Consider the following 12,425-nt stretch of genomic DNA (forward strand, 5'->3'; position numbering starts at 1 on the left):
CAGAGACTACCAGGAAGATGTTCACTTGTATGTCATTGACTAGGCTAATACATTCAACTGCGTGGACCATCCTAAACTGGGGATAACCTTGAGAGGAATGGGCGTTCCAGAACACGTCACTGTGCTCATGGGGGACCTGCACATGATCGAGAGGCCGCTAAATGAACGGAATAAGGGAGCACTGCGCACCACGTGGTTCAAAGTCAGGAAAGGGGTGTGTCAGGTCTGTGTCCTCTCACCACACTGCTCAGTCATCAGAGAAGCTGGAGTCTATGAAGAAGAATGCAGAGTCAGGGTAGGAGGAAGACTTTTTTTTTGTATCCAAAAAAGGTGTATTTTGTGCTGTCAAATTGATATCAATTAGCAGGGGTGCTAATGGGTAAAGCAGAACTACTCTATTAGGTTTCAAAAACTTTAACATCTAGAGAAGGAAATCCTCATATATTTCCACAGAGAAGAGGATGATGAGTTTACAATATATAAGAATTTTAGAATACATAAATGATTTTAACATGCATTAAAAAATAAAAATATATGTAAAAATATATGTACATAGATAGATTTTTCCATTTTGTTAATTTTTTTCTTAATTTTTTTACATTTTATTAGGGGTTCATACAACTCTTATCACAATCCATTCATATACATACATCAATTGTATAAAGCACATCCGCACATTCCCTGCCCCAATCATTCTCAAAGCATTTGCTCTCCACTTAAGCTCTTTGCATCAGGTCCTCTTTTTTTCCCCCCTCCCTCCCCGCTCCCCCCTCCCTCATATGCCCTTGGTAATATATACATTGTTATTTTGTCATATCTTGCCCTATCCGGAGTCTCCCTTCCCCCCCTTCTCTGCTGTTCATCTCCCAAGGAGGAGGTCACATGTGGATCCTTGTCATCAGTTCCCCCTTTCCAACCCACTCACCCTCCACTCTCCCAGCATCGCCCCTCACACCCTTGGTCCTGAAGGTATCATCCACCCTGGATTCCCTGTGCCTCCAGCTCCCATATGCACCAGTGTACAACCTCTGCCCTATCCAGCCCTGCAAGGTAGAATTCGGATCATGGTAGTTGTGGAGAGGAAGCATCCAGGATCTGGGGGAAAGCTATGTTCTTCATCAGTACTACCTCGCACCCTGATTGACCCATCTCCTCTCCTAAACCCCTCTATGAGGGGATCTCCAGTGGCTAACACTTGGGCCTTGGGTCTCCACTCTGCACTTCCCCTTCATTCAATATGGTATATATATATATGTGTGTATATATATATACACACATATATATATACATATATCTTCTTTTTTTTTTTTTTTGCATGATGCCTTATACCTGGTCCCTTTGGCACCTCGTGATCACACTGGCTGGTGTGCTTCTTCCATGTGGGCTATTTTTGCTTCTGAGCTAGATGGCCGCTTGTTCACCTTCAAGCCTTTAAGACACCAGACACTATCTCTTTTGATAGCTGGGCACCATCAGCTTTCTTCGCCACATTTGCTTATGCACCCATTTGTCTTCAGCAATCCTATCATGGAGGTGTGCAGTCAATGATATGATTTTTTGTTCTTTGATGCCTGATAACTGATCCCTCCGGGACCACTCGATCACACAGGCTGGTGTGTTCTTCCATGTGGGCTTTGTTGCTTCTGAGCTAGATGGCCGCTTGTTTATCTTCAAGCCTTTAAGACACTATCTCTTTTGATAGCCGGGCACCATCAGCTTTCTTCACCACATTTACTTGTTCACCCACTTTGGCTCCAGCAGTTGTGTCGGGAGAGTGAGCATCATAGGGTTCCAATTTAATAAAAGAAGGTATTCATGCATTAAGGGAGTGTTTGAGTAGAGGCCCAAGGTCCTTCCGCCACCTTAATACTTAACCTATAAATATAGACACATAGATCTATTTCCCCATCCTCATATGTATATTTGCATGTACATGTCTTTGTCTAGACCTCCATAAATGCCCTTTGACTCCTAGCCCTTTCCTCCATCTCCCTTGAATTTCCTCCTGCCCCACTACCATGCTCTGACCCCACCTGGGCTAGAGTATACCTCTTCTCTACGCAACCTTACCCTTGATCATTCCCCACCAGGCCTACCACTCCCCCATCTCTACCATTTTGGGTCCCATGTTCTTCCCTTGTCCTGTGTTTGTTGACACCCCTTCTTTACCCCCTTACCCCACCCCCACCCCAAATCCCCCCCAGAACTATCGGTCCCATTGTTTTTCCTCCAGATAGTTCATCCAGCCTGTCCTAATCAGACAGACCTGTGGAGACACTAACATGCACGAAAACAAGACAGAGGAAAACAAAGCAACAGTATACAACCATACAACAAAACCACAAATACACACCACTGACAGAGAACAAAACAAAACACTTCTCAAAAGAAAAACTTGTGGTTAGTTCAGGGATTTTTTGCTGGCCCTTAGGAGCGTTTTCCAGTACATTCTGTTGGGGCACCACGCCCTGGCCCCAAAGTCCACTTTCAGCATTCCCTGGGAGGAAGGCTTTTTAATGACCTTCAGTGTGCAGATGACACAACCTTGCTCGCTGGAAGTGAGGAGAACTCAGAGTTCTTACTGATGAAGATCCAGGACTGAGCCTTCAGTCGGGGTTACAACTCATTGTGAAGAAGACCAGATTCCTCAGCACTAGACCAGCAGGCAGCATCATGATAAAGGGAGAGAAGGTCGGGGTTGTCTAGGATTTTTGTCTCACTTGGATCCTCAGTCAATGCTCATGGAAGCAGCACTCAAGAGATGTGGATGTGTCGCATCAGGTCAGTCTTCTGCACAAAACCTCATGAGAAGATTGCCAAACAAGGCTGTTCCTTTAAGGCCTGAGGTGCACTGACGCGAGCCTCACCTGTGTGAAAGCTGGACACGGAACAAGGAAGAGCAGGAAGAGATGGTGCATTTGAGCTGTGGTGCTGGCGGAGAAGCTGGAAGGTACGGCAGCACAGCTAAAGGCCTTCCAAGCAGGTCTGCCGTGGCAGGCATGCGACCAGAGTGCTGCTCACAGGCCAGCACGGCGAGGCTCTCCCTTCCACAGTGTGGGCGGATTATCCGAGTGACCAGTCCTTGGGGAGGGACATCAGGAATGGTTGGTCATGTGGGCAAGAGGTGAAAAAGAGGCAGATCCTCAGCAGCATGGACGGACACTCAGACAGAGGGACAGTGGAGGACAGTGCAGGACCGGGCAGTGTTTCCTTGTGTTCTCCACAGGGTCGCCACGGGTCGGGACCAACCCAATGGAGAAAAGAAGGCCTCGAAAGGCACCTTGCCTTGGGCCCGTCTTCTGCAGGAGACCCCTTCAGAGTGTTGGAAAGAAAGGGCCAGGGAAGGTGTGTCCGACCCGACCCACAGTGTTTACACTCTCCCCTGTGCAGGTGGAGGTGGAACATGGAGAGGAACGGATGCACGGAAGTACAGACAACTCTGACTTGACAAAAGGAATGCTCTGTATAAGGAGGGACGGGCAGACTTGGTCTCACAGACTTTGGACACGTGGGCAAGAGAAAGCAGTCCCTGGAGCAGAGCAGTTCATGCTTGCTAAAGTGGAGGGGTGGCGGGAAAAGAGGAGACCCTCCACCAGATGGACTAATACAGCAGCTGCCTCCTCAGGCTCAGACCCAGCCGTTATGGTGAGGTCCGGGCAGTGTTTCCTTCTGCTGCTTGTGGGGTCACTATGGGTCAGGGCCAGCATGGCAGTGACGGGCAGGCCCTTTTTGCTGCCCTGCAGTGCCCACCTCGGGGCTGGCGTGGCACCATGGGACTCTTCTTCCAGGGTCATGAGCACTGTTGTTTCCAGCCACCCACCCTCACCCCCACCCCCAGCCATGTGAGCCCTGGGCCTATAGGACTGACCATGGCTTGGGTGTGGACCGGGTAAAGCCCCTCCTGTCTCCATAGGTACAGACCTTTCTGCCACCCTTTCACAGAATGTTCCAAAGGACCCGGCCACCTGGTTTCATGAGGGATGGGTCTCCTCCCATATTCAATCTTCTATTGTCCTTAGAGCCAGCTGGCAATGTGACAGAGTCTGTTGATCTGATTGGAAGGACGTGATGAGGGGTCTTCCTGTACCAGAGTGTGGTCAGGACCCTACAGGGGGACACGCCACTCAGAGTGACGCCTGCCCCGGGACCACCTCCCCCACCACACGGTGCTCTTCATGGTCACTGCTTGACCTGCCAGTCTCAGTCCAAAGTGACCGACCCCATCTGGCCCCTCTCCTGGGCACTGCTCACCCCACACCCACCAGTGGGCGGTCTTGGTGCCCAGAGAGCTGAGGTCCAGTGTCTCAGGCGTTAGCTCCATGATGGAGAACTGTGAACGGCACATGTGTTTCTGAACCAAGGACACTGTTCACGGTGCCTCAGTGGGGATGGTGTACATCACAGTGGGTGTGCACGGTGTGAGCCAACCTCCCCGTTCACCCCCCCACCTGCGCACATACCACACACGTACACACACTCGCTCACACTCTTACACACATGCATGTCTCACAACACAATGCTCTCACACAGCCACATGCTCACACCTCACACACGACACACGCTCTCACACAGATAAACACACACACTCTCAGACGTCTACTCACGCACACTCACACTTCTCGACACACGTACACTCACACAGGTACATGAACTCATACCTCACAGTCCACACTCTCACAACGTGCAGTCCACACTCTCACAACTCTCACAGAGACACAGAACCACCCTCACACCCAGGGTCACCTTCCTATCTCATACAGACCCCACCCACACAAACACACACACCCCTTCCTCAGCTCAGCCGAAGCACCTCCAGGTGGCATCCTGCGTTATGAGGTGTGTGGCTCCCAGCAGGGAGAACAGCTCAAAGCCACCAGCTACCCTGAGGGAGAACGAAGAGCCTTCTTTCTACTCCTGTCAAGTACGTGCCCCCGTGCCCTGCAGCGTGGCTGCCAGCCTCACCCCCTCGATGGCAGCGGGCTCTGCCCTGAGGATTATTCTGCCCCAAACCCCTGCGGGAGGAGCACGCTGCAGCGAGGAATGCGGACGGGACCGTGTAGGACAGCAACTTTGAGAGTTCGATCTCAGTGAAGCCCTGCAGGTAGCCCTCTGAATTACCCCCGCTCCAGGGACAAATGAAAGTACAGGGCTGTCCTCAAGCCTGTAAGGACGACAAAGTGTGGCCGGGGCAGTCGGGCAGGGGAGGGAGGGCAGCGGGGGCTGAACCTGTGCCTGCGCAGGAGCCGCCAGAAGGGCGTGCAGACCCTGGTGAGTGAAGCCCAGGGGATCCCTCCCCACATCTTGAGAAAGGAAGTGAGGCCCTGAGGCTCCTCCAGGCTGGGAAGGAGGACCATGCAGTGGTTGCCCCACGAGTCAGATGAGGAGTGCTGTCCCCCCACCTGCTGATGGAGCCCCAGGAGGAGAACCAGTCTCTGAACAGGAAGCCAGGACTGTCCCCCTTCATCACCCTCTGCACCAGCCTCCCTCCCACACGTCTTTCTGGAGACCTGTCCCTGACTGGTCCAAGCCTAGGCTTGGGAGACAGATGCCGACCCAAGTTTAATGTGCTGCTCAGTCTTAGCCCAGAGCGGAAGAAGCAGAGGCAAAGAAACACAGCAGCGCTCTGCCCTGGAGACGGGGCGAGTTCTCACGCATTGGCCATCCATCGAGTCACCATCTCAGCAAGTGCACGGCCGGTGCGCCTCACAGGCCAGGCACCGCAGCATCGTGGTTACGCATGGCACTGCCACCACCAAACCGCTCCGAGGGAGGAAGACGAGGCTTCCTGCTTCCGTAAAGAACCCACAGGGCAGTTCCACCTGGCCCACTGGACGGACGGAGGGAGGGAGGGAGGGAGTTTGGGTTTGAGCGTGGTTGTCCTACAGAGGCAGCCATGTCAGCCGCCCTCCTGAAGGGTTGAACCTCGTGGGGTGGATCCACCAGCGAACAGAGATACGCACGCCCAACACACACACAGCCCTGCGGAGGGAGAGCTCCGGTGGCCGGCTGCTCAGCCATGTGGGTGCTTTTACTCAGTGGTGCACCTCGTGTTCTGCGGGGACGAGGCGGCCCCTTCCACCCCCTTCTCCAGGGGCACAAAGGCCAGGGGAGGGACAGGTGTCCCCAGCCCTGCCCCAGTAGCACCACTGACCTTGAAGTGACCTTCACACCCAAGGGAACCATGCTCTCCTGGGAGGGCACAGGGTGGCAAGGCCTGCCCGTCTTGTCACTGCAGACAAGAGGGCCTTCACAGAAGGGCCATGGTGCATTCTGGGAAGCGTGGCAGTGGCCCAAGTTTATTGTACCTCGGAACAAAAACACAAAGAGCGGACTCAGAAAACCTCACATCCAGCGCTTGGAGGACGGCTCCCCAAAGCTAGCAAGTGGAGAGGAGGAACCGAGTGCTCCCCTCACCCTCCCTCCTGCCAAAGGGTTGCCTGAGCCACGGCCACTGGCCTGGGGCACCCCCTTATTGCACATAGAGCCCAGTGACTGGAGGGAGAGGGAGGCACAGCTGGGACAGCGATGGCCCCACGTCAGCGGAGCCAGCTGGACAGTGAGTAAGCACCCAGGAGCCATGGGGCACGATATACCTGGCTCGACTCAGGAGGTGCACCTCGCTGGCAAGTCCAAGCTGCTTCCCTCCCACTCCCCAGACCCAGCCTGCAGATGTCGGGAAACCCAGGCAGGCTGCCCCCCGGTCTATGCTTTCCCTGTCTGCCCCACTCTCCTGGTCTTCTCCCCACTCTTATCTTCACACGTTCATCTCCCCCACCCCAGTCTGCCCCACAGGTCAACGGGTGCAGTGCAGACTGGTCTGACTTTGGGCACATGCCCTAGGGTGAAAAGGGACAATGGCAGGTAGGGGGTGAGGGATTTCACATCAGCCAGTCACAGAGCTTGGGCCTTTGGATACTGATTTGAACCACGGTGTAGAAATGCCTGGGAGGCCATCCGAGGCCCGTGGCTGCCCGAGCACCTGGAGAATCGGTCCCTGTGGCCACTGGTCAGGGCCCTTCTGCAGCTGCTCAAGGTGGCCCCTGCCCCATCGAGCAAGCGAGTGAGCAGGCTTCAGGCTGAGAGGTGGGGTGGGGGCACGAGCCCGGTCGGATGGTCCTGGAACCGGGTGGTGCTTGGGCGCCTAGAGCAGACACATGCAACTGCCTCCTCTGCTTCTTGTGTGTTTTCACATTTTTCCACACAAACAAACAGAAAATCTGAAGTCACAAACTCACCAAGACGAGGCGGACATGAGAGGAACAGCAGGCTGAGAAGCAGGTGGCCATGCAGCAGCCCTGGGCGAAGGGGTCCTGGGTGGAGTGGTGGGGTCACAGGCTTAATGCCGCCACTGCCTCAGCAGGCACCCTGTCTTCTGGGGCCAGGCGGTGGGCAAAGCACACATAGCAGACCCTTCCCCCACTTCCACTGGCACTGGCAGGTGGAAATATAGTCTCTGGAGAATGCAAACCAGGGGTCCACTGACCTAGGGTCCTATGAGCCTGAGCACATGGTGCTGACCGCCAGACAGAGGTATAGTCTCTGGAGAATGCACACCAGGGGTCCACTGACCTAGGGTCCTATGAGCCTGAGCAGATGGTGCTGACCGCCAGACAGAGGTGTAGTCTCTGAAGAATGCACACCAGGGCCTGCTGACCTAGGGTCCTATGAGCCTGAGCACATGGTACTGACCGCCAGACAGAGGTATAGTCTCTGGAGAATGCACACCAGGGGTCCACTGACCTAGGGTCCTATGAGCCTGAGCACATGGTGCTGACCGCCAGACAGAGGTATAGTCTCTGAAGAATGCACACCAGGGCCTGCTGACCTGGGGGGCGAAGGGGGGGGCAGTCCTGCGCAGGCTCCTCCATTCAGTCTTCTGAGGGCCTGATCTTCAACCCCTGGGCATACCCATGGGCTCATCACAGAGAAGCCGGTCAGCGTCAGGAGAGCCTTCCCATGCTGGACGTGTGCGCCCCATCACTGGCCCCACCACTCGCCGACTGTGAGGCTCCCGTCTGCTCACAGCTTCCCAGCCTGGCCCAGAACCCAGAGGAAACGGAGATGTGCTCACAGTTCCCCTGACTGGCCCTGGAGATCAGAGGAGACCCGGCACCCGTGGGGCAAGAACAAGGGACCTGGAAATAGACATGAGAGACCACTCCTCTCTGTGCGGATATGTGGTTTGTCTTCCAGAAGCTGTTCCCTTTGAGGACTCAGGTGCACCTCATGTGCATGGGGAAGCTGGGCGGAGAGTGAGGAAGGCGGGACAAGGATGGGTGCCTTTGAATTACGGCGAGGAATGCCGACAATACTGTGAACCGGCAGAACTGACAGCGTTGTCTTGGGAGAAGTGTGACCAGAGCGCTCCTGAGCAGCCAGGATGGCGAGACTCATCTCACGGACGTTGGCCATGTTGCCGAGCGCAGTCCCTGGGGAAGGGCATGGTGCTGGATGAAGGAGGGGCGGCCAACAGAGGAAGGCGAGGTGGAGGGCACAGCGGCTGGGAGATGAGGGTGATGCAGGCCGGCCCTGGTTTTGTTCCTTTGTGCATCATAGGGTTGTTATGGGTCAGAACCAACCTGGCAGCACCTGACAACAACCACACTAGAAGTGTCAGCGCAGGAGGCACGAAAACCACCTGGTGCCCACCTTCCTCACTCACCTGTGGGCCTGCTCTTCCCCCAGAGAAACTGGGTGCTGGGCCCTGTGACCCAGAGGGGACCCCAGAAGCCCAAGCCCAGGGTGCTCACAGCCCAGGCCAGGTCTGTTGGAAATCCCTTCCTGGTCCTCCTCCTCCTCGACCAGCTACTGCTCGACAGGGCCCTAGAAGCACATCTGGGAGGTTGCCCTGGAAGCTGAAGACAGACTGGGGCTGAAGGGCTGCAGCCCCCCCCCAGCCCCCAGTCCAGCAGTGACAGCCTCTCCCTCTCCTCGTCCCCCCGTGGGCGCGGTCCTCTGGTTTTGCAGACTCAAGAAGAGATGCCAGGGCTTTCTGTGGATGGTGTGAGCGTAAGAACTGTATGTGGAGAATGCATGTTGGTGCACGTGGAGGCTGAGCGTGTGACAGTGGAGAATGGAGGTTAGCGCATATGTAGTCCAGGTGGCATGACCGCAGGCAAAGACCCTTTGGAGTCCACTTCAAGGCTGTCTGCTGTGACTGTGGACAGCGCGTTAGGCGTGTGTGCGGTGCTGCGGTCTGTGGGGAGGCGGAAGTAGGGGCAGGGGCAGATGGTGGTGTGCTTTTGGAGGGGGGCGGTACCATTGTGGACTCGAGTCCTTCCACTTAACCTTGGCTCTTGATGGACATGGGAAGCTTCACAAGGCTCGTGCAGAAATGGCACGACCTTCCTAAAGCCGCTCCGTCTGTGTGAGCCCCCTCACCCCAGAAAAGAGCACACTGAAGTCGACGATGTCTTTCCAGGATCAGACACACACACAGGCAAAGGTCACTGTGGGAGGAAATAGCGGTTCAGCGTTGGAATACCCATGTTTTTCCCCAGGTTTGAATGAGTCATTGCCTGAATGGAGACCGCGACCTCTTGTAATCCATGTCTGCAGGATGGCATGGAATGGTCCCATGACCGAGGACCTAGCCCACGTAATGGAAAAACCGCAGGGTCACTCCGGCCTCAGTGTTTCTAAAGGAGATGACCCGGTTTTCTGTTTGTGCCTGGCGACTTCTCGCTCACAGAGCAGGCTCGCCCGCTGCTCCCCTCGCCTCTGAATATGGCCTTTGTGTCTCTGTGAGCGTCACTGCTGATTGTACTCCCGGGCTCCACAGGCACAGCCTCTGCACGCCCAGGAGAATGCCCCCTTTCTTGTGCTGACGCTGCACTCTCCAAGCAGAGAAGCTCCTCTTGTCCCCTCGGGGCACTTGGGTCAAAGCACTAGTGGCTTTTGGAGAGAAGGCCTGGCATTTCAGCTCCTTCTGGGACAGAAATAGGCCGAGCGGAGTTTGACGCACCCACTGGGCTCTTGAGTGAACGGGGTTGTGGCTCTGAGCCCGCAGCTGTGTGGGCTGCCCAGGGGGGCCTTCAGCCCCAGTCCGCCGCTGCCCTCCCCCCAACCTGCACTGTGTGCGAAGACACCTCAGCCACCAGGAGGCAGCATTTCCCAGGCCCAGGGAGGTCCTCCCCTGCGGAGAGTTCTGGTGTCTGTCTGTCTGTTCAGGCAGAGGTGCAGCAGTGGTGGGGATAACTGCGGTGGCCTGACGTGGGCAGCAAGGTGATGTGAGAGCAGTGTCCTGGTTGGGCAGGGTCAGAGGCTGGTGCTCCTGGTCCTGGGGCAGCATCCTCAGTCAAGCGTGTCTGGGCGCTTTCCCGAGCACTTGGCCTCGTTCACAGCTCGCCTCGTTGCTCTGGCGCGGCTCGTACGCCCTGGTCGCGGCCTCGCCCCTGCTGCCCATTAGAATTGCCTGAGGAGCACACGGGGGCTGGGCCGGGAGTCCGGGTCTGGGGCTTGTGGACTCTCCGTGGACACAGCACAGTCAATTGCTCCAGGTTGGGTGGGCAAGCAGTGAGTATCAGGTTGGCTGCAGGTTGTCAGCACCTTTCAGAGCCCGACACTCACTTCCCCTCGGCGAGTCCTCCCCTCCTCCGTCCACCGGGGCCACTTCCAGGGGCATGAAACCCTCGGACCAGCTGGCCTCCTCCCCACCGCCTGATCCAGTGTCTCCCCAGTGAGGCCCCCCGGCCTGGCTCCTCCTCCACAGAGAGCAGGTTCTTCCCCTTTTATTTGGGGGGTGGGGGGTGTTGTGTTTTTCTGATGTGCCCTTTCTAGGTTGGTAGGGGGGATAGTGTTTGTACTTAAGAAGTAGAGCCCCTTAATGGCTCTAGGCTGTGCATTTGGGGTGCAAGGAGGACCCCTCAGAAAGCAGGGGGCCCCGTAGATGCTGGGCACCCCCAAAGGCAGACTGCCACATCAGAGGGAGGGACAGGGCCCTCCACCAGTGACTACCCTGTGTTCCATACTCCCCCAGTGAACATGGCCTCACGGGGAGTGGAGTGTGGGGCACTTGAGTTCTGGCCCCTTCTGTGCCGGGCTTAGTGGCCCTGGCCTCTGAGGGGTGGGAGGTTGGGACACACATACAGGCAGGGGATGTGTTCTCCAGGGGAGCAGATCCGGCACTAACCACCCATGCCTGGCTCTCCCACAGTGGACGTGGCCGGGCCTCTGCCCCTGCAGGTGGCGCCAGCGGCTGTCCCCATGGACCTGCGCCTGGACCCGCAGTTCGCGCTGCCCGGGGCCGAGCCCACGCTGAGGGAGCAGCAGCTGCAGCAGGAGCTCCTGGCACTGAAGCAGAAGCAGCAGATCCAGCGGCAGATCCTCATCGCTGAGTTCCAGCGGCAGCACGAGCAGCTGTCCAGGCAGCACGAGGCCCAGCTGCATGAGCACATCAAGGTGGGTGGGGCCTGGGGCAGGGCTTGACCATCCGGCCACTCTCCCCTGGGGGGGCACCCAGAGCCACAGCATCACCAACCCATCAGGGGTAGGGCCAGATGTTCCAGGGCCAGCCATCTGCTCACCTGAGGCTGTTTACTGCTTCCAGAGCCCTGTGCAGGGTCCCTGTGTGTCCGACGCCACTCCTGACAGGGGGTCCGGGTTAGCCACTGCTGTTGGTGATTCCTTCTGAGCTACCGAGCTGGCCCAGCAGGTCACCCTTCAGAAGCCACGTGAAAGGCGCCCTAACAAGACTGAGCCAGTGTGTGACTGAGGGCGTGTGTCTGCTGCCATCACTGATGATGTTGAGGAACAACCATGTTCTGTGTGCAGTACACCTGTGCTTGTGGGAACTGGGCTGGTGCCAACTGTGGGTGTGCACAAGTGTGTGCAAGCATGTGTGTAACTGCTTGTGATTGTGTGTGTGCATGAGTGAGTACGTGCATTGGGTGTGTACATGTGCATTTGTGAGTGCGTGAGTATGTATGTGAGTTTGTGGGCATGCGTCTGAGTGTGGTGTATGTGTTCCTATGCAGTGCCAATGGCAGCATGGACAACCTGGGTTTCTGGCCTGAAAACCTGGGCCTGCTGTTTACTTCCTTCCTTTATGACCTGCCCCAGGTGGCTCGGGTGAACGCTGCCAGCCCAGACTTCCCAGGTCGCCTGAGGTTACTCTCTCCCTGCACCCACACCTGGGCAAGTGCCCACATCCCAGAGGCCACTCAGGCACACTGTCCTTGCTGCTGGCACGCCACCCTGGGGTGCAGGGGCCCTGCTAAAAGCCACAGGTTGCTGTGTACCCCACAACTGGGGTTTCCAGGAAGTGGAGCTGGGCCAGGGGCCTCTTGACTCACCCGAAAGCCCAGGCTCTCCAGGGTCCTGACAGCCGGGGGCCAGGGGGCGACTCAAAAAGCTGGGTTCTGGAAACTGGAGCCGAGTTCACGTTGTCCCCACCTTGGCCACAGCACCCCAGCTGTGTGCAGGTT

General features: G+C 56.5%; 1 protein-coding gene across 1 annotated transcript in view; it reads left to right on the forward strand.

The window, feature by feature from the left end:
* HDAC4 (histone deacetylase 4) overlaps positions 1 to 12,425 on the forward strand; it is a 135,888-nt gene that overhangs the window by 83,302 nt on the left and 40,161 nt on the right. Inside the window, exon 4 of the mRNA XM_075528828.1 lies at positions 11,156 to 11,400. Within this exon, the coding sequence (XP_075384943.1) occupies positions 11,156 to 11,400 (245 nt within the window). The remainder of the gene's footprint in view (positions 1 to 11,155; positions 11,401 to 12,425) is intronic.

The sequence above is a fragment of the Tenrec ecaudatus genome, chromosome 13 (assembly GCF_050624435.1).
Source record: "Tenrec ecaudatus isolate mTenEca1 chromosome 13, mTenEca1.hap1, whole genome shotgun sequence".
Lineage (NCBI taxonomy): Eukaryota > Metazoa > Chordata > Mammalia > Afrosoricida > Tenrecidae > Tenrec > Tenrec ecaudatus.